At 42.0% G+C, this 18,739-nt stretch overlaps 1 protein-coding gene across 4 annotated transcripts in view; it reads left to right on the forward strand.

Annotated features, from left to right (window-relative positions):
* Nucleotides 1–1,196: 1,196 nt before the first annotated feature.
* Nucleotides 1,197–18,739, forward strand: part of PPP3CC (protein phosphatase 3, catalytic subunit, gamma isozyme) — an 85,416-nt gene continuing 67,873 nt past the window's right edge. For all 4 annotated transcript variants that reach the window (XM_015414213.1, XM_015414215.1, XM_015414214.1 and 1 more), the window contains exon 1: nt 1,197–1,527. In XM_015414213.1, coding sequence (XP_015269699.1) covers nt 1,473–1,527 — 55 coding nt within the window. In that variant the 5' untranslated portion in view covers nt 1,197–1,472. The remainder of the gene's footprint in view (nt 1,528–18,739) is intronic.

The raw sequence follows: 18,739 nt of genomic DNA on the forward strand, positions 1-18,739 counted from the left end.
ATTCTGTCAGCTATAGCCACTCTGTGGGTGTATTAAAAATAACCATCCAAATCTCTAGGAAATGCCTTTCCAGCAGAACAGTCTTGTGATAGTCTTTAAAGATTAACCAATTTATTGTGACATAACTTTTGTCAGTTGGCACACAGTACACAAGTAGAGGTATCAGGCTATGATATACTGTTCCAGTCAGTCAAGAGGTGCAGCTGGTGCCATTTATAGCATACAATGCCTCTAAGACAATTTTTCTAACACCATCCTAAACCTATTGCATAGTTCATTGTTTTACAATGTTTGATTGCATTGCTTCTTATTTTATAATCTGCCTTGAGTCTCAGTGAGAAAGACAGGCTATAAGTAATGTAAATAAATATGTTCTGCTAACTTATTTCTTGTTGGCAATGGCCTACTTCTCCCAGTCTGCTGTTCAGTCATGGCTAGACAGTAATGTAACACACATCCCTAACTATTCTTCTCTTTGTACATTTGTCACTTATCTCATGATGTGGGTTCTTTGAAGGCTGATGGTACAACAAATGTAGCACTTAAGGAGCTTTCTTTCGGCTATAACCGACTACTAACGTTGACCCCTCCGGTTGTTGCCATTGTTATTACCTTTGCTGCCGGATGGCAGAGGCTGCGCATTGTCCCCGTATACTGTCCCAGCGCTAATATGATTACGTGGTAAGAGCGTTTGCCTTCAGCGCTCTTCCAGGCCCGCTGGAGGATACTATAACCGAGTGGGCGGAGGGCACAGGATAAGCAGGGCATGTTAAAGCTGCCCGTTTGGCCTATTAGCCTTTTGCACATTTAGGCAGGCTTTGGAGCCGCATCTCCGCTAACCCCTCCCCCCCCATCACTTCGGTCTCTTCATTCTGGCTCCAGCTGTTTGTTTCCTAGCAACTCTTCTTCCCATTCAAAATGGCGGCACGGAAAAAGGGGGAGGGAAAAGGAAAGTCCATTGACCGCAACTTGGTCACGTGACCGAATGGAGCGTAGGTTGCTGTTTAATCCCCCCCCCAACTTTCCCTTCCCCTTTCCACGCGCAGGCGTAGTGGTGGCCAATCACACCGTATGGAAAGCAGACTAGGAAGGGTTCCTTTAGCGCATGCGTAACGGGCGGTGGAAGTGGGAGGGCGGGTGTCAGGGAGATGAGGGCTGCACGCGCCTGCGCTCTGCCATCAAAGAGACGGCGGCCTTGACAGCTTGTGCCTTGTGTGCCGTGGAAGGAGGGGAGGGGAGTGAGTATCGACGCTGGCGCATGCGTGGTAGCGGGCAGGCGCGGGGGGCTCGGGTGGAGAGAGCCGCCGCTGCCGCCGCCCGGACCCTGAGAGGATTCCCTTGTTCTTGCGCCTTTGCTGCCGTCACCGTCGCCGCCTGGGCCTGCTAAGCCGCCGCTGCTGCCGCCGCCGGAGTCCCGGCCCCTCCCGTGGGGAGGCAGGAGGGTCCCGGGAGCCGACGGAACAGGCGGGACCATGTCCGGGCGCGGCCAGGGCGGCAAACTGCCCACGACGGAGCGCATCGTGAAAGGTGAGGGGGTTGCGGGGGCGGCCATGGGGGAGGGGTGGTTTCCGTTACCTGGAGGCGGGGGGGGGGGGGGCGCCGACCTAAGCTTCATCGTTATCATCATCGCTGCAGATGAGGGTGGATTTCATTATATGTGTGAACATGGTGGCGGCGGCGAGGAGGAAATATCTCGTGGCATCCCCCAGGCTGAGTGGGAGAGGCTAAATGCTTATTTGCTCTGAAAATCCTCCATAATATCGCAACTATTGGTATTTATTAATAGTGGCCGTAACATCCTGTTACAGTGAAGTAGAAGGATTTAAAAAAACTAAGCCCATCCTTTTTGCATGGGGTGGCAAATGTAGGCATCTTCTTAGTGTGGTGGAAGGAGGCTGAATTGGGTGGGTCTATAGAATACCCAAAGCACGCGGGGTGCGATTTGTGGCATCCTTTCATTGGTAGGTGGGGAGCACAATGTGCGTTTGTGTGTGTGTGTGAGAGAGCGAGAGCATCAGATAGATTGGGAAGAGAAGGTTGTCTCTGTTTATTCTCAAAATAGAGTGAGGTTAGACCCAGTGCTACATTGCCAAGAAAAATGGGACAGTTATCTAGGTGCAGAAGGAAACTGTGATCCTGAAAGGGAGGAGACAGGAGTGGAGAGATGCACGGAGTGAGAATTAGTAGTGGTGACACCCTTGTATTATGATGACAGGGAAAATTTAAAGACTTGTACCTTTTGGCTTTCTTCTGCACATGCTTTTGTGGGAGGATGGTGTCTGTTAGATGAGGATATAGGGGAGGCAAAGGGCTTAAATTTGGGGAAGTCTGTAAAATATAAGAATTGCTGTGCTGCATCTGTCTGGGTCAGCATCCTGGTTCTGGCAGCCCGCTCAGGTGCCTTTAGGAGCTTAGAAGCCAGGTATGAAGGTGATGGCTTTCCTTTATTATTTTCCCTCTACCGTCTTATATTCAGAGATATACTGTCTCTATACGTGGAGGTTACATTACTGTTGGACATGTCATAGCCAATGATAGAGCTGTATTCCATGAATCTGATTAATCTGTTTTTAAAGTCATCAATAGATGTATACTGTCAGTAGAGAGGCAATCACACATGACTTAAAAAAATTATTAGTTGTGTATTTGATTAGCAGAAGATGAGTCTAGGAACTGTAAATGTTTAGTTCCTTTCCACTTAAGAATATGAAATTGCCCCATGTGATTGATTTCATTTGAGATGGGGACATGGTATCTCTCACTCCCAAGTATTTTTACCTTATTCTCTTTGTGGTCTTTAGGGGCTTACTTCAGCCTTCTTTTAGAAGCAGCCGTGTGACAAACTCTTCTGATTTTTCCCCCTTTGCTTGTCTGTCAAACTGCTGGTGACCTCCTTGGCCCCCTTTCCCCCAGTTTGTTTGACTGAAATGGCACTTGTTGTTTTAAAATAACTGGTGATACTGGACATAGTTAATAAGCATGAGGGCAGAATGTTAATCGAGAAGCCATTGGATTAGTGGAAGGCTTTTACAATGTAGATTTAGCTGTCCTAATTAATCTGGTGTTATCTATCATACCCATGGATTGAAGAAGACCTGTTTTATATACTTGTTTAAATTTTCAGTTAGCACCTAGCCATTTAGGATAAACAACTCCAGCAATTATGAAGGTTAAAAGAACTTGCACCTATGAAATAATTGTTTCAGTCTGTCAGCTTGGCCTCAGTTTATTTTGTTACAGGTTAGCGAGACCTCTGCCAAGTTACATTTTTAAATTTATTTCTATTTATATCCCGCCCTTCCCGTGAACGGGCTCAGGGCGGCTCACAACAATAAATACAAAACAATCTAAAATAATACAATAAAACCACTTGCAATGCATTTAATTCCAGTTTCTACAGATGGGAAAATAAGTGGGCCAATGCCGGGCCATGATGGTCTCATGTAGCAGTAGTAGGGAGGCCAGCTGGTAGATGCCCACTGCCTCAGCCAAAGGCCTGGTGGAACAGCTCCGTTTTACAGGCCCTGTGAAACTGCAACAGGTCTCGCAGGGCTCTGATCTCAATCAGGAGCATATTCCACCAGTCTGGGGCCAGGCCTGAGAAAGCCCTGGCCCTGGTTGAAGCTTTTAGGCTGGGGACAACCAGCAGATGGCTGTCCACAGAGCACAAGGCTCTCTGAGGCACATATGGGGAGAGTGTAAATATCTCTTTTGAGAGTTGTTGCCCATCTCTCTGAAACTCTTCTCATCTGTTCTTCTAGTCCAGGTCTGAGTGTTTGTGTTGCATGCCCAAGTTTTGGTCTGTGTATTGTGTTCAAAGATAGTAGCTCCCTGGCATTTGTAGTTTAGGTGAATTTTATGTTGATCATTGTACAAGGTCTTTGAGTAGGCTGCTGTTAGGACCAAAGATGCTGAATTTCTGGTAAAAAGGCATCCTCAAAAAGCTTGTACATTTTTATTATTGACCCTCAATCTCTCCTTCTTCCAGTCCTTCAATTTTGTTCTTAATGTACACACACACAGATACATATATATACATACATATACGTACATACATATATACACATACACATATATACACATATACATATATATATTCCTAGAAAGCATTGAGATATAGTGAAAAGCAGACTACGCCCATTGTCTTCATGCTGGTTTATATTGGAATTACTACTAGTAGTAAGTAGTAGCAATTCAAGGCTTATCTGAAGAATATGTACGTTTGGTATGAATGTAGATTTTGAGCTCTCACTTCAGTATCTATTGAAAGAATTGTAGAATTGGGGGGGAAGCGAGACCCTGCGATTAAGCATTACTTTGTTCACCTTGATTGTGTGGACAAATAGCTAAAAAATGGTAAGAGCTGACTAATCTGTGTTCAGTGATTTTATGAGTAGCCTCCTACACTGAGAGCTAGTGTGGTGGAGCGGTAAATAGAATGAACTTTGAGCCAGCAAATCCCCACCGTGATATAGTACGTAGAATTCTAGCATCGGCTGAAGAGACCTGGGTTCAGCTGTGAAGTGGCTTGGGGCCATTCAGTCAGTTTAACCCACTAAACAGGGTTGTTGTGAATACAAAATGATCCCTCAGAGGAAAGAAAGGATAAAAATGTAACATCTTGGAGTGTTGTATGGACAATCAACAGAAAGGATTTAATGAGGATCCTTTTATCAGAAGGACCATATTTAGGAGTAACCTTTGGCAAATAGACTTGTTACCAGGTTTAACCCTACTTCATCCACTGTGTATTTGAGCCATACCTTTCATCAGACAAAGTGTTATCCCCAATACAGAGAGAATATTTAAATAGTGAAGCCAAGGAGTCACAAAATACAAGTTCAAATATAGAAGATAAGCACAGTGATCATTCATATCAGTACAATATTTCTAATTCTACTGAGCTACTTTTTCTTTTTACTATCTTAGTTTTGCTATGCCAATTTGAATGCATGTACTAGGTGAGAAATCCTTCACTGAATCCAAAATGAATAGTCAGACTTGATGGTTAAAATCTAGTTCAGCATTTTCATTTGTTCCCTTTGAAGTTTTCCCCTGTTGAAGGATAGTGAGTTTCATGCCAGTAGCAAAGTGAAGTGACATGGGAGACTGAAACCTCCTTGCACTAGTTTCTGAATGTTGCCATTTTTAAAAATATCAGATCTGTGTCATTTATTCTTTTTTCACCTCTGTGGACAGCAGAAGAGCACCGCTAGTAGATTATGGTAATGTATCATATTGAAGGGTGAACAGGAGAATGAAATCCTGATATTATGGCAATGTTATTCTGTAATAGTATTGCCTGAGTGGATATGGGTAGATTTGGCATTGGGTTTGGTACAGGACTCTTGTCCCTGGGTTGATCTCTGTTAAGTGAATTGTTTTGCCTCTGTACAAATGAGGCAGTGTTTGAGATCCAGAAGCTTCCTTATGCTACTTCCCCTTTTCTAGCAGTGAGCAAAATGAAAGACTTAATTCCCCCTTCCAGTGAGGACAGCAGACCCCATTTTAAATAATTTGGGGTGCCCGATGTTCTGTTTCTTTTAAGCAAAATGATTGCCAAGATACTTTACTGTATTTGCTGTACTTTCATTTGAGATCTGAAGGTAGAGCCAGACTTCGATCATTTCCTGTGCTGAAAATGTCTTCTTCTTATTAAATATAAAAAGGATGATTTTGGTCCATAGATTTATTTCTGCACAGTCTTTGCAAATATTAACTCTAATTGACATGGCGTTAGCTTGAAACATCATTAAACCTCTTCCTAATTGTGGTGTCTGTAACCTTTATTAAAACTGTTGGCCAACCAATCCACTTGGAGCCCCTTTCACATCTCAGATGCCAAACATTACTCTTATACAACTTAAATTTTGGTGATCCATATCTAGCTTTGCCAGTGTCGTATTAACAAATGCTGTGAACTGCTTTGAGGAATATATCTCTGGAAGCTTTCAAGATCTAACTCTGAACAAAATTGGTTCCCTATCCTTGATTTAATTATTGCTAATTGGATACTTAGAATGCCCGGCTTGCCAAACACTGGATACAAGAAAGCAACTCAAGAACAAACTTGAAGCAGATTTTTTTTCTGCATTGGTCAGAAGCATAAATTAGGTCAGGAGCACATCCAAATCACTTGTGAAGTTGGGTGGAACTCTAGCGTGATTCCACAGCTGGTGAAGGCAAAGGGTTAGCCAGATGTGTAAGTCCATTACAGTGAGTTTAGTAAAGGGAGATATTAAAACCCAGTGTGCTTTATTTTGTGAAATATGGAGTTTAAGAGTGCATCACCTGTGAATCTGGAGTTCTTCCTTCCGTTAATAGTGACCTTTTTTCAGGTGATGAAAAGATTGTATCAGCCATGGTTTGCAGTCAGTGACTTGAACCATATCCAGCCCATGGCAAGATGATACTTGCAGGCTGATGATACTTGTAGTATTCAACCTAGAGTGACTTTGCATGCCCTTGTAAAAGTTCTGCATAATCCATGACATGACATAATTGCATTATCAGGCTTTTCATATGAGGTGCAGAAGAGAACTGTATGGTCCAGTAAATAGTGCCATGCTTGGACATTGTGGGTTCGTATTCTGCACTAAGTCACCAATCACACTGGTTGACCTTTTGCCAGTTACTGTTACTCAGCCTAACATACAGCACAGGGTTGTGCGATAAAATAAAATAATTTAAATAATAATGTAAAGAAAATTTGTAAAAAAACCCCTTAAACTGCTACATATGGAAATATAACTAGGCTTTTGAGAATTACAGACAATGGCAATATTTATTTACTTCATTTATACCCTGTCTTTCTCCCTAGCAGTGACCCAAAGCAGCTCACATTATTGGCCTCCATTTTATCCTTACAACAGCCCTATGAGATAGGTTAGGCCGAGTGGGTGTGAGTGGCTCAGGGTCACCCAGCAAGCTTCCATGGCGAGTGGGGATTCAGCCCTGGTTCTCCCAGGTCCCGTTTCAACATTCTAACCTATACCACACTGGCTATCAATGTTGCCTCATCTTAAAGAGTGGTCTTCTGGTGCATGACATTCTTCATCTTATGATTTATTTATTTGGGCTTCAGAGTTCCATAGTTAAATTGTAGTTTTTGAAAATATTTTCTGAATTGTTCATCAGAAAGAGTTGTTTGCATGGGTAGTTTCCAATTTCAAGGCATGTGTTATGGAATGAGGCAGGAAATGAATGGAGAAAATATTCTGGCTACTGAATTTAAGTGCAGAAATTTATACTTTGATGGTTGTTCTGGTTAAGTCAAGGTAGGTTCCTAATCTAAGGTTTGTGTTCTTTCTCAGAAGAAATTGTATTGCTCAGTAGGATAACTTTCAACTAGGGCTATAAAGAGCAGTAGAGCTAAGCATGGCAGATCATCTAATTTTTGGCATTGATTCCTGGTGTCATGACTAGCAACAACACTTTGAAATTTATCATTGCTTATATAATGTCCTGTTCCTTTACACACACTGTACAATGTAGACCGGTTTGAAGTGTGTAGGACCCATATGTTTATAAAACATGAAATGCAGATTTGGGTGATCAAATTGTGGGGAAAAGTGGCTTGACAAAATTGTCCAGCAAGCTAGAAAGATCATTTTAGCTGCAGGGATGTATAACTTAAAAGCACATTGACATGTGTGTGGCATTAACTGAAAATTTATTTGCAATTAGAACTGTATTGGGTTGTAGCATTTTCATTTATAGCTTTATTTTCCAATATGTATGAAAATTGTTGATTGCACTAATACTTGGGTTCTTTATAATTTGTAGAAGCTTTCAGTCAGTTAACCCTTTCTTTTTCTGTGACTTTTTATAAATGTCCTATTAATCCACATTGTATGTGGATGCTTTAGGCCTTTGGCTCCAACTGTTACTGCTTCCAAGTGCTGCTGCTTAGCTAGTGCAGAAATTTTAATTTATAAACCTATCATACAATCTAATACATGATGGCTGTAATGCAAATGATCTGCAGAGAGCAAGCAAAGCAGAATAGCACTCTGTGATACAACAGAGTTTAAGAATTGCTGATATATGCCAAACTTAACCTGTTTAGTGGCAGCAAGTTTCTCATTTCAAGCAGCTATTGAGGGGTTCTTGCTGGTCCTTGTCCTTCATCAAGAAAGGGAATTTTATGCATTTCTGAGTTATTAGAAATTACCAGAGAAAAGTCCAGGATCTTTTGCCTCCCAAATCAGAATGCTACGTTGCTGCACTAGCTTTTTCTCAAACCTGAAAAATTGTGTACACTGCTTGTTTGTTTGTTTGTTTGTTTGATTGATTTATACCCCGCCCTCCCGCCGAAGCAGACTCAGGGCGGCTTACAAGAATAATATAAACAATTATAACAAAGATAAAACCATCTAAAACAGTTTAAAATATAAAGTGATAGTTAGTTGTAACTCATACATTAGGGATGGCAGCAATGGTTTCTTTATTCTTCGGTTCTCAATCTTTGCCGTATAAATACCTAATTCTGCCCTTAAGTTATCTACCTAAGAAGAACTCATTGGACAAAAAGTATAATAAACTGGCTGCAAAGAAGGAGTCATACGGTTATTTGGAACCTTTCCATAGAAGCTTAAAAGGAATCCCCATGAGTCACATCCAGTGTTCTGATCTAAAGATGGTCACCTGTCCTCTGTATACTCCAGAGTAAATTCCAAACAGGTTAACTAAAGAGTGGAAGAGCTGTTCAGTTTGAAAAATGCCCCCTGGGCCTTCACAATTCTATGTGTCTGTTTTGAACTGAAAAAGCCATAAAGGTAAAGCAGAAGAGGAGGGAAAATCTCCCCCTCTTTTCTCACCGAAGGCTGTACTGTTAGTGCTGATAGTGTGGTTCCTGCAGTTGACTAGATAACTGAACAACCAGCATTCTTAGGACTTGATTTTAGGAAAGTACTTCTAACTACTGTAGAATACAGAACATTTTCAAGTACTTGGGTAAATACAGGAGTCTGCCAAGTGCATTGCTCCTATAACAAGTTGACATAGCCTTGAGTCCTCTTGATTCTTATTTGCCTTAAATTATTCCTTCTTCTGCCAAACAATCAAATAATAAATTAACATGAAAAAAGGTTGAGAAACTAATTTTGCTTTATGCACACCTTCCATTTTCTGGTGGCTGTGGAGCTCAAAGTGAAAGAGCTTTCAGAGATTGATTCTGAGTTTTACTACTGTTTGCAAGGGTAAGTGACATATTGGGATGGAATGGCATGTAAAGTAAGAATGAGTTTGGGATAGCTAATATTGTCTACAACTCCTATGACACTTGCTGAACCAGTGCTAGGGGATTTTTTCAAATGTGTTTTAAAAATGCATTTTTATATCACTTTTCAGTCAGAAGTTCATTAAAAAGTGCACCTGTATTTACATCAACTGAAACATTGCGAACTATCAAGTGAAGTTTTAAACTTAGCAGAACTGTTCTTTCAGGCTGAGTGAGGGGAAACAAGAAAAGGGGGAAGGAAGAGGAGGCTGGACATGATATAAAGCCTAAGTCTGCATATTGATAGATGTAACTTAGGACAAGAGCTATGATGCAGATTTAATTAACAGCCCAGTCCTATACATGTATACTGAGGAGTCAATCGTGCTGTGTTCATTTCATCTTATTTTTAGGTAAGTGTGCTTAAGACTACAGACTAAGTTAGACTGGGCTAGGTGCATACTATCTCAGAGGAAGGCTGTCGAGGGATAGATGGCAGTGGCCGCTCTCCCTTTGCAGATATAACCAGCACTGGCTATCCAGATCTGTCTCCACCACTAATCTGAATGCACTGATCACCTGTAAAGAAAAACATGGTAGTCCTTCTATTAGCAATGCTGGAGTTTAATTTTAAGTGGAATGCTAGGTAAAGAATCAGTAGAAATGAGTAGCCTTGCTAGTGATTTTTCTCTAATGGACTAAAGCAGTGCCCTGTGATTTATGATACTTGCTGCATGTGATGATATATACTAGTAATTAATTTAGTTTTGTAGCAAGGTTGAACTGAATTTCCAAATGTATTCAGTTATATTAAAAGAATGTGTATTTTTGAGCTCTCTCTCTTATTTTTAAAAAACAAATCTCTCTTCCCTATTTCTGCATGATAACATGGAGGTCTGTGTGCTAGCCAGGATCTGAAGAATTACTTTAGTTGCACCCAAAGATTAGGCTGTGCCAACTCTTTCCTTTGGACAGCAGACATCCATGCTATATCATAAACTATGCATACATCTCTTAAAGAGGCAGTGGTCTGCCCACTCTTGAAAAAAACATCACTGGACCCGGCCGATTGGCAAATTACCAGCCAGCTGATCTCCAATTTACCCTATCTGGGTAAAATAATAGAGAGGACTGTGGCAATTCAGCTTCAGGGCTTTCTGGATGATCCCTTCCAGTCCAGCTTCACCCAGGCCATGGGGCAGAGACAGCACTGGTTGCTCTCACAGACAACCTCCGGAGGCGTCTGGATTGGAGTGGATCAGCAGTGGTGTTGCTGTTGGACCTGTCAGCAGCGTTTGACATGGTCGACCATCAGCTACTGATCCACTGCCTTGCCGACATGGGAATTCAGGGGTCTGCCTTACAATGGCTTGCCTCCTTTCTCTGAGGTCGGGACAAAAGGGTGGCGCTAGGGGAACAGATGTCCCGAAGGCACCCACTGAATTGTGGAGAACCTCAAGGGGCAATGCTTTCCCCAATGCTATTCAACATCTTTATGCACCCCCTTGCCCAAATTGTCTCCAGACTTGGGCTGGGTTGTCACCGATATGCGGACGACACCCAGCTCTATCTGTTGTTGGGTGGCCAGTTTGACTCTAAACTGGAAGATCTAGACCGAGCGTTACAAGCCGTGGCTGGTTGGCTTAGACTGAGCCAGCTGAAGCTGAATCCGACGAAGACGGAGGTCCTGAGCCGGGGAGGTCCGAGGGTAGGTGTCATGCCTCCCCCTGCTGATGTCATGCCTGCCCTTGCTGATGCCCCTGAGGAGGCACCTGCTAGCCAGGAGCCTGTGGACTTACAGGCTCCTGAGGACAGTACTGCAGCAGAAAGGCAAAGACTGGATCCTGTAGCTGAAAGCTATCTAAGTGGTGAGGAGGATAGAGCCTCCCAGGGAACACCTGCAAGGGATCAGTCTCTGCTGCAGCCCAGTAATTCATCATCAGACTCGCCTCCACCTGTAACCAGGCTCAGGAATGTAAGAAGACAACAGCTGAGAGAGCAAAGGCAGAATGCACGCATGCGTGCCAGAAGATCTCTTAGCCCTGATTACTGACAGGATCCTGTCCTCACTCCTGGCTAGCTAATGAGTTGATTAGCTAGCACTGTATATATGCAAGTCTGTTGCCAGCAGTCATTTGTGCTGGCAAACGTCGTTTGTTCAGGACCTGAATCCTTGCATCTCTGCTCCAGACCTTGTGGAATACCTCTCAGGCCCTAAAGACGTCAGGTCGGCAACAACCAGGGCCAGGGCGATCTCGGTGGCGGCTGCGTACTGGTGGAATGAGCTATCTTAACGGTTCTTCTCCCGTGTAAACGTTTGGTAAAGTAAATGCCTCTAAAGGTATTATTAAACTCGCTCTTTTGGTATAAAAGTTTTTATGTATACAGTCCCAGACCTTTAGTAGTGCTGCTCTCAGCCAATGCTGCTTGAAGTATTTTTGTGAGCCTGCTTTTTCATACCACAAAAAAGCATTCCATCCTAACAGTAGATCATGGACTTCAATTTTCAAAAGTCTCTTATCTTCTAGTGTCAGAATATTTGTTACTGTTGTATGAATAAAATTATGGCATTTTACTGATTTTATAAATATAGCTTAAAGTACAATTTTATCTGCAATTTAAGCAGAGGTCATTTCGGGGGGATCGCGGGGGATCGCAGTTCCCCCGGGTGAGGTAAGGGGGGCGGGGCACATGACGAAGCCCCACCCCCTGCTTCCGGCCGCCCCGCTTCCGGTCCTCATTCAGCCAGGAGGAGGCAGGAGAAGAGGGAGGGTAAGTTGCTTCCTCCCTGCCTCTCCCCACCCCTGCCTGCCTGGGGCCAGGGAGGGCCTTCGCAGGGCTTCCTTGCACTCCCGCCGGCCTTGCAGGTCCACCACCAGGGACCGTTGGGTGTGGGGTGTGTGGCCTTATGACACACTTCCGGTGATGTCAGGGGTGTGTGGCCTTATGATACACTTCCAGTGATGTCAGGGTGTGTGGCATATGCTAATGAGTTATGCTAATGAGTTCCCCTAGCTCTTTTTCTATGAAACGACCCCTGAATTTAAGTGATGCATTTCTTGTTTCATGTTCTTAATGCAGTAATGTAAAAGTAGGTTTGATACATCAACTAGAACCAGAGTGGAGACACAGTTAGATAGGACTAACAGTCAAACTAGAAGTTATGGAGTCCACAGGTCTGATCCATGGATGCTGATGCCATTTTAGAGCTGAACTTGGCCATTTTAAAATGCTGCAAGGGCCTGATTGGATGTCATAATGTCTATTTTTGCCCTAAGGCTGTGGAGTTCATATCCCCATTCAGCTGTGACGCTCACATGCCAGCCACACACTCCATCAAGAATTTGTTTCAGGGCTTTTATGTAGTTAAAAGAGAGGATGGGAAAGTCATATATGCCACTTGAAGCTCCTCGGAGGAAGAGTGAGATAATGATATAGTATGTATTGCACATATATATCCCCCCCCTTGAGTCTTTTCCCATCACTTCAAAATGTCTGGAAATGTTATATCTCTCTGCATGTAGTGGACTAAAGATCCCCCTACTACTGGAAGTGCTTCCCAACTCACTTTTGTTTGCTAACCTGAGAAGCTTTGTGTCAAGGCTAGATTCTGTATTTTCCTATGTGAAGCTACAGATGACTCTTCGAAATAATGCCTGTTCAGCCTTTCCTAGAAAATATCCTGGGCAGAAGCTGGAAATCTCTAAACAGTAACTATTAAAGCATGATGTGCTGAAAAGAAGAAATTGGCAAAAAAGCAAGCAGCTCTAATCCTCTGACTGAAGGGCAGAAAGTCCCAGAGACTGGTGCTAAATTCAGCTGATGTGAAGAAAGCAATAGGAAATGCCACCAGGGGAAATTGCAAGTAAACGGCTTAAACACACTGATCCATATATTTAATGAACATTCCACAATCATGCCATGGCAGTCATAAAATGGGAGGGGGTATGGCTTAGTGGTAGAGCATCTGCTTGGCATGCAGAAGGTCCCAGGTCCAATCCCCCGTATCTTCAGTTAAAAGATCTGGCAGTTGGTAATGTGAAAGACCTCTGCCTGAGACCTTGGAGAGCCATTGCCACTGAGTAGGCAATACTGACTTTGATGGACCAAGGGTCTGATTCAGTATAAGGCAGTTTCATGTGTACAGGGGCCTATTAATAAAGGGCTATATGTTTACTGTATTCTATTTACTGTTGATACACTAATGCTAGAACAAATAGATTCTAAGGGGCCTTTCACATCCTTAATCTAATACCAAATAGGAAAAACAATGAATATAGTAGACTAGAGTCCATGTGAAGTCTTTTCAATGGAGGTATGAAATTAGTCTGTGATTAGGTTGAGCCTGGGAATATCCCTGCTCTCTCTAGTGACCAGTCAGGTTTAAAAATCATGCTGGGTGAAGTTACCAGATAGGAAGGATTGTCTGTGGGCATGTGATGAATGGTAATAAAATTGTTGCTTATGAAGAACCTGTAAGAAAAAATGCAATATGCAATCCTTGTTTCCGTTTTTGAAGATAAGATACTGTCTGAATATTATAAGCAAACGTAGGGACAAGGATAGCTGAAAAGCGAAAAAATACTCTGAGAATTTTAGGGGTAGTAATAAAGGGTGGTTTGTTGGGGGAAGATATGCCAACGAACATCAAACAAGTTCAGGAATAATTTTCCATAGTATTTCTTTGAATTTAACCAAACAGAAAGCTGCTTCAAATTTCAGTCTTGGCTACATTGTTATACCAAGAAATGGAACTTGGAAAAAGTTCCGAAATATGACTAGATATGTTAATTTGTGCGATCCTGAAAGAAACCTGAAAAGTGTGGTAGAAAATTGTATTACAGAATGTATAATTTAACTGGTACAAGAGTGGATATTGTGTACAACGAGAACTGTAAGGCAGAAGCACTGGAAGAACAGGGGATAATTGCTATAGTAGTGAAGCTGATATATTAGGTACAAGCACAAGAAAAGGGAACATTAGCCCCAGATAGATTTATATTGTGCGAGCTGTATGTAGAAAGAGAATTATTTAAACAAATATGAATGTCTTCTAGTGAGAGGTTAAAACCTTTGTAATGGCATTTGTTATGTCTGTTTGTAATATGTAAGCCACTCATGGCTGACAAGTGCCTCTCATTATTGTCCCCCTTGGATTGTTCAGAGCAGGTGGGTAGCTTGATTTGGAGCTTGTAAGGATGTTTTGAACAGTGTTCCAGATTCCCAAAATCTAGATTTTTGCATATACATGTCTGTTCACTTACCTGTATGTATAACTGAAGACCAAATTGCCTAGCCAGTTTTGATGGAGTGTATCATGGGAGCAAAAGTAGACATTAAAAGGCTATCTCCAAACCTAGCTATGTGCACAATTCCTTGGTTATTCAGTTTAACTTATAAACCATTGTTCTAGATGAGAACAAAACTTTTCAGTTTTAAGCTCTACTACTTTTGTCTTTTATAATGCTGTGCGTTGAACTGAGTTTAATAAATTAAGACCTTGTCCAAAGTTTGAGGGAAGGGGAATGAAATAAATTCTTCAGCACAGAGGAATTGAAGATCAAACTTGGAACTGCATGGACCAGTGTGAAAAGACGAAATGTTGTAACAGAATGGGCTTTGGATTCCTGCATGGGAATTTCAGAGGCAGCATCTGGAAGCATAATAGAGCCGAGCAACAAGTACCAGATTGAAAAAGCTGAAGATGTTCTAGATGATACATGTTAAGTTCTGATTGCAAGTCTTTTATTTTATTAAATTTCATTATATCCATTCTTGAACTGACTTCCAAAAGGACACATTAGTAACCCAAACCTGAATGCGGAGAAAGTGAAATACTTGGAGTCAGGTGTTTTTCAAACCTAGACAAGTTCTTGTCTGTTCTGTGCATGAGAGCACTCCCTCCCTTCCCCAAAAGATCAGTTTCACAGCTTGGGGTTGCTTTGAGTGCCCAAGTAGCGTCCATAGCTCACTAGAATATCTGGAGAATTGTCTGCTCCTATATAATCCTGCCTGTTTACTGAGACCATCTTCTGAGGCCCTGCTCTGAAGGCCGTTGTCAACTTAGTTGAGTTGGGTGGCAAGGGAAAGAGCTTTTTCTATGGGGGCACCACAGCTTTGGGAGAGGCTCTCCCAAGAGATTTACCTCATACCATCTTTACTGTTGCTTAAATGCCAGGCTTTTGCCTGAGATACTGATTGTTTTTGTTACCTCCACTTCTTTTGGTTCAGTCTGATTTTTTTCTGCTTATATTCCTGTAGTTTTTATCTGCTCTTGTGAAATGTGTTTGATCTATGTCTATATTGCTTCTAATTATGTTTGCTAGTCTTAATTTGTGTGTATTTAGTGGATTTTACTTTTTCATTAAGTTGCATTGTACTTTTGTGAGGGGGGAACGATGGGTTAAAGATAATTTTTGACCTAGTGCTTGGTTTGTTATAGAGGTCCTGCTCAATCCAGATGATTCACTGTTAAATGCTCTGTTGCAATGTTAAAAATTGTTTCTGCTCCCTAAAGTTACTGCTTTGGGGAAGGTAAAGACATTTTGGGCATGTACATGTGCATTTAAATTGCAAATGGTAGATGCACGGTGGAGTGAAACAGATTTTATGTAGGAGACTTGTTAGCCACATTCTTCAAAAATAGAAGTAGTGTTCAAAAAGCTAAATCAAAATAAAAACACAAATACATTATCTCACAATGAGTAAACCTATAAAATCCTGAGAATCAGAATAAAACTGCAGTGTAAAGAGCTGTAAAAACCATCCAGGCCAAAAGCTTTTTAACCAAAGGACACAAAGTTACAACCTTTAAGACAAAATAATGATTCAGCACCAAAGTAATTAATGAAGCTCTCTAAACATTAAAAAGTACACAGTGGGACAAAAACATTTAAAAAGTACACAGTACAGGAGCATGACGGAAGACAGGAGGGCCTGGCGTGATGTGGTCCATGGGGTCATGAAGAGTTGGACTCGTCTGTGTGACTCAACAACAATAGTTAATAGTGTTCCTGGGCAAATGCAAAGGTTGGCACATAAAACTTAACTGATAGGTGGCAAACGTCTGTAGGGAAGGTGTTCTGCAGCTAAACAGCAACACTGAAAAGGCCCTGTCTCTGTCATAGTCAAAGGTGATACACGTTTCTTTTTCTTCCTCTTCCTTTTCTTCCTCTTCCATCCGAGGGCACAATCCTGTAGGAAGCTCCCCTGAGCTATCATAATTGAAGTGAATGGGAGCTATGCAAGGGTATTACTGTATTCTTGCACATTTCCCATTCATTTCAGTTTGGTGTGTGATTTGTACCCCTAATATTCTGTAGAATTTATCTTAACTGAACTCATGAGACTGTCATGTTTTTAAGCATGATATGAGATGTAAATGGTTACTGAGCTTTTTAAAAACTTCTGCTGCCTTATCTTTTTTGATATCTTATCATGATGCCTAAAATGAGGTGTAAACCTTAATGCATTCCAATATATCAAGCTGTCTGGGGCTTGAACTGAGAATCTCATGGACTCAGCCTCATGATCTGCCTGGGATTCTGTATGCTTGGGTCTCAGTGCCCTCTTCTGGAACAGAGGAGAGCAGTGTTGTACATCATTGGCTCCTTTGTCTGTCATTATGTAGCTCTGGCTTGGCCAAGCCTGATGTAAAGACAGAAAGCTTGGTCTCTTGACCATGACTAGTCAGCAGACTAATTTCTCCTCGGTGCTGCACTTCATGCTCCTTGCATCCAATTCTGGCTTCAGTTTCTTTCCAATTCCAACAGCTACAGATGAGACTCTGGGTAGGGATCCCATCCCTGTCCCAAAGCTGGATTTAGATACACCCACCTGTATTGCCAGCTGGGCTCTAAATCAGTTTGCTACTTCTAAGGGAATTATGACTGTGTGCAACTACAGAGTCAATTTCCTACTGCATCTGGATTAGGAGATTCCTTCCTGTAGTTGCCTACACAGCTTCAAAAGGTTTCTATCTTTTCCCCTTTCACAGACTTGAGGAAATACCTGACCAAGGTATTCTGAACGCATTTTCAAAAATAGCATGCAATAACACACATGCCTGAAATGATTTTACATATCCAAGAAATATGCTGTATCTGGTTTATGAGCTTGAGAAAAAAGAGAATTCCTGGGGTGGCATAAGAGTTTGATTGTGTAAAATTGTACAGTGGAGCATTTTGCATTTTGGTTTTTTGCCTGTGAACTCATTGATGTCCCTAGGGAACAAAATAATTATTTCCCCCTTTATAGTGATGAGTGGAAAGGGCTCAACTTGGTTGTTGTTGCTTTTTCCATGTTTATCCTGCCCTTCCTCCAAGGCTCTCAGTTTGCATAGTTCTTATACGCACCTGTTTTTATTACTTAAAACAGCCCTATCGAGACAGGGCAAGTAGGCTAGGTTGCGAGAATGGCTGACCAAAGGTCACCCAGTAATAAATTTCATGGCTATGTGGGCTTTTGAATCTGGGTTTCCTCATTCCTTGTCTGGTACTTTAATCAGTATGGTATACTGGCGCACTTAATGCAGAACATCTGATTTTGCAGTTACCACACACAACTGGGAGCTTGAAGAGTTCTATCACATAACACATCACATGGTGCTGAAGGATAGCAGTGTGGTTTTACGGATTTTAATTCATTATATATGTATTTTTTGTAAGCTGTCTAATTTCTGTAGAAAGGAGGAATAGAAATGTTTTAAATAATAATGTGGGGACCTATAAGAACTCAAGGGGGAATGGAAGTTCCATGTTTCCTGTTTCCTTTCTCCTCCTCCCCTGCTGGCTCTTTTCCCACTTTCCCCAGTGTTATCCCTGCTCTCCCCCCTTCTATAAGGTAGTGACTTGGATCCACTGGAGCATTTCTGTGAATGGAAAGATTTCTACCCATGTTTTCTGACTTTCTTGCCACCCAAAACCCCATTCCTGCTGCAGTGAAAAATGTCCCCCCAAATGCTATTGGGGGGGGGAATTTGGAGCTGCAGAGGGAGGGAAGATATGATAAAGTCACACTCTACAGGCTGAAATGTTTTAATTTGCAGAAATGCTCCAGTGGACTCAAGCGCCATTTACTGGGATGTGTTGGGGTAGGGGTAGAGTATCCCAAACGTGTATGGGAAAACTCTTTGTATTTTTCAGCAAACCAATGTATCCCCCTGGGTCTGCAGAAACCTATTGGGTTTTGTTTTTATCCTCACATTGTGACCACCCATGACTATCACTTATCGCCGCCCTGGGCCGCTTGGGTAGGGTGGGATATAAATCCCAAGTAAATTTTAAAAAAATTATATGGGTAAGTCTTCACTCATTTCCTGAAGAGTGGGCCTGCCAAACCTTTCAGAGTAAAGAGTTCTGCAATGAAGGTGCCATCACCACACAGTCCTGCCAATTTATGTCAGTCATCTTAACATCAGGCAGCCTTACAAAATCTTGGTAATATTGGATTAATTTTAATGAGGGACCTTCTTATTCAGTCACATTGATCCCATCATGTGTATGTAATGGCAAAAAAAAA

The sequence above is a fragment of the Gekko japonicus genome, unplaced genomic scaffold, assembly GCF_001447785.1.
Source record: "Gekko japonicus isolate JY-2015 unplaced genomic scaffold, Gekko_japonicus_V1.1 scaffold9, whole genome shotgun sequence".
Lineage (NCBI taxonomy): Eukaryota > Metazoa > Chordata > Lepidosauria > Squamata > Gekkonidae > Gekko > Gekko japonicus.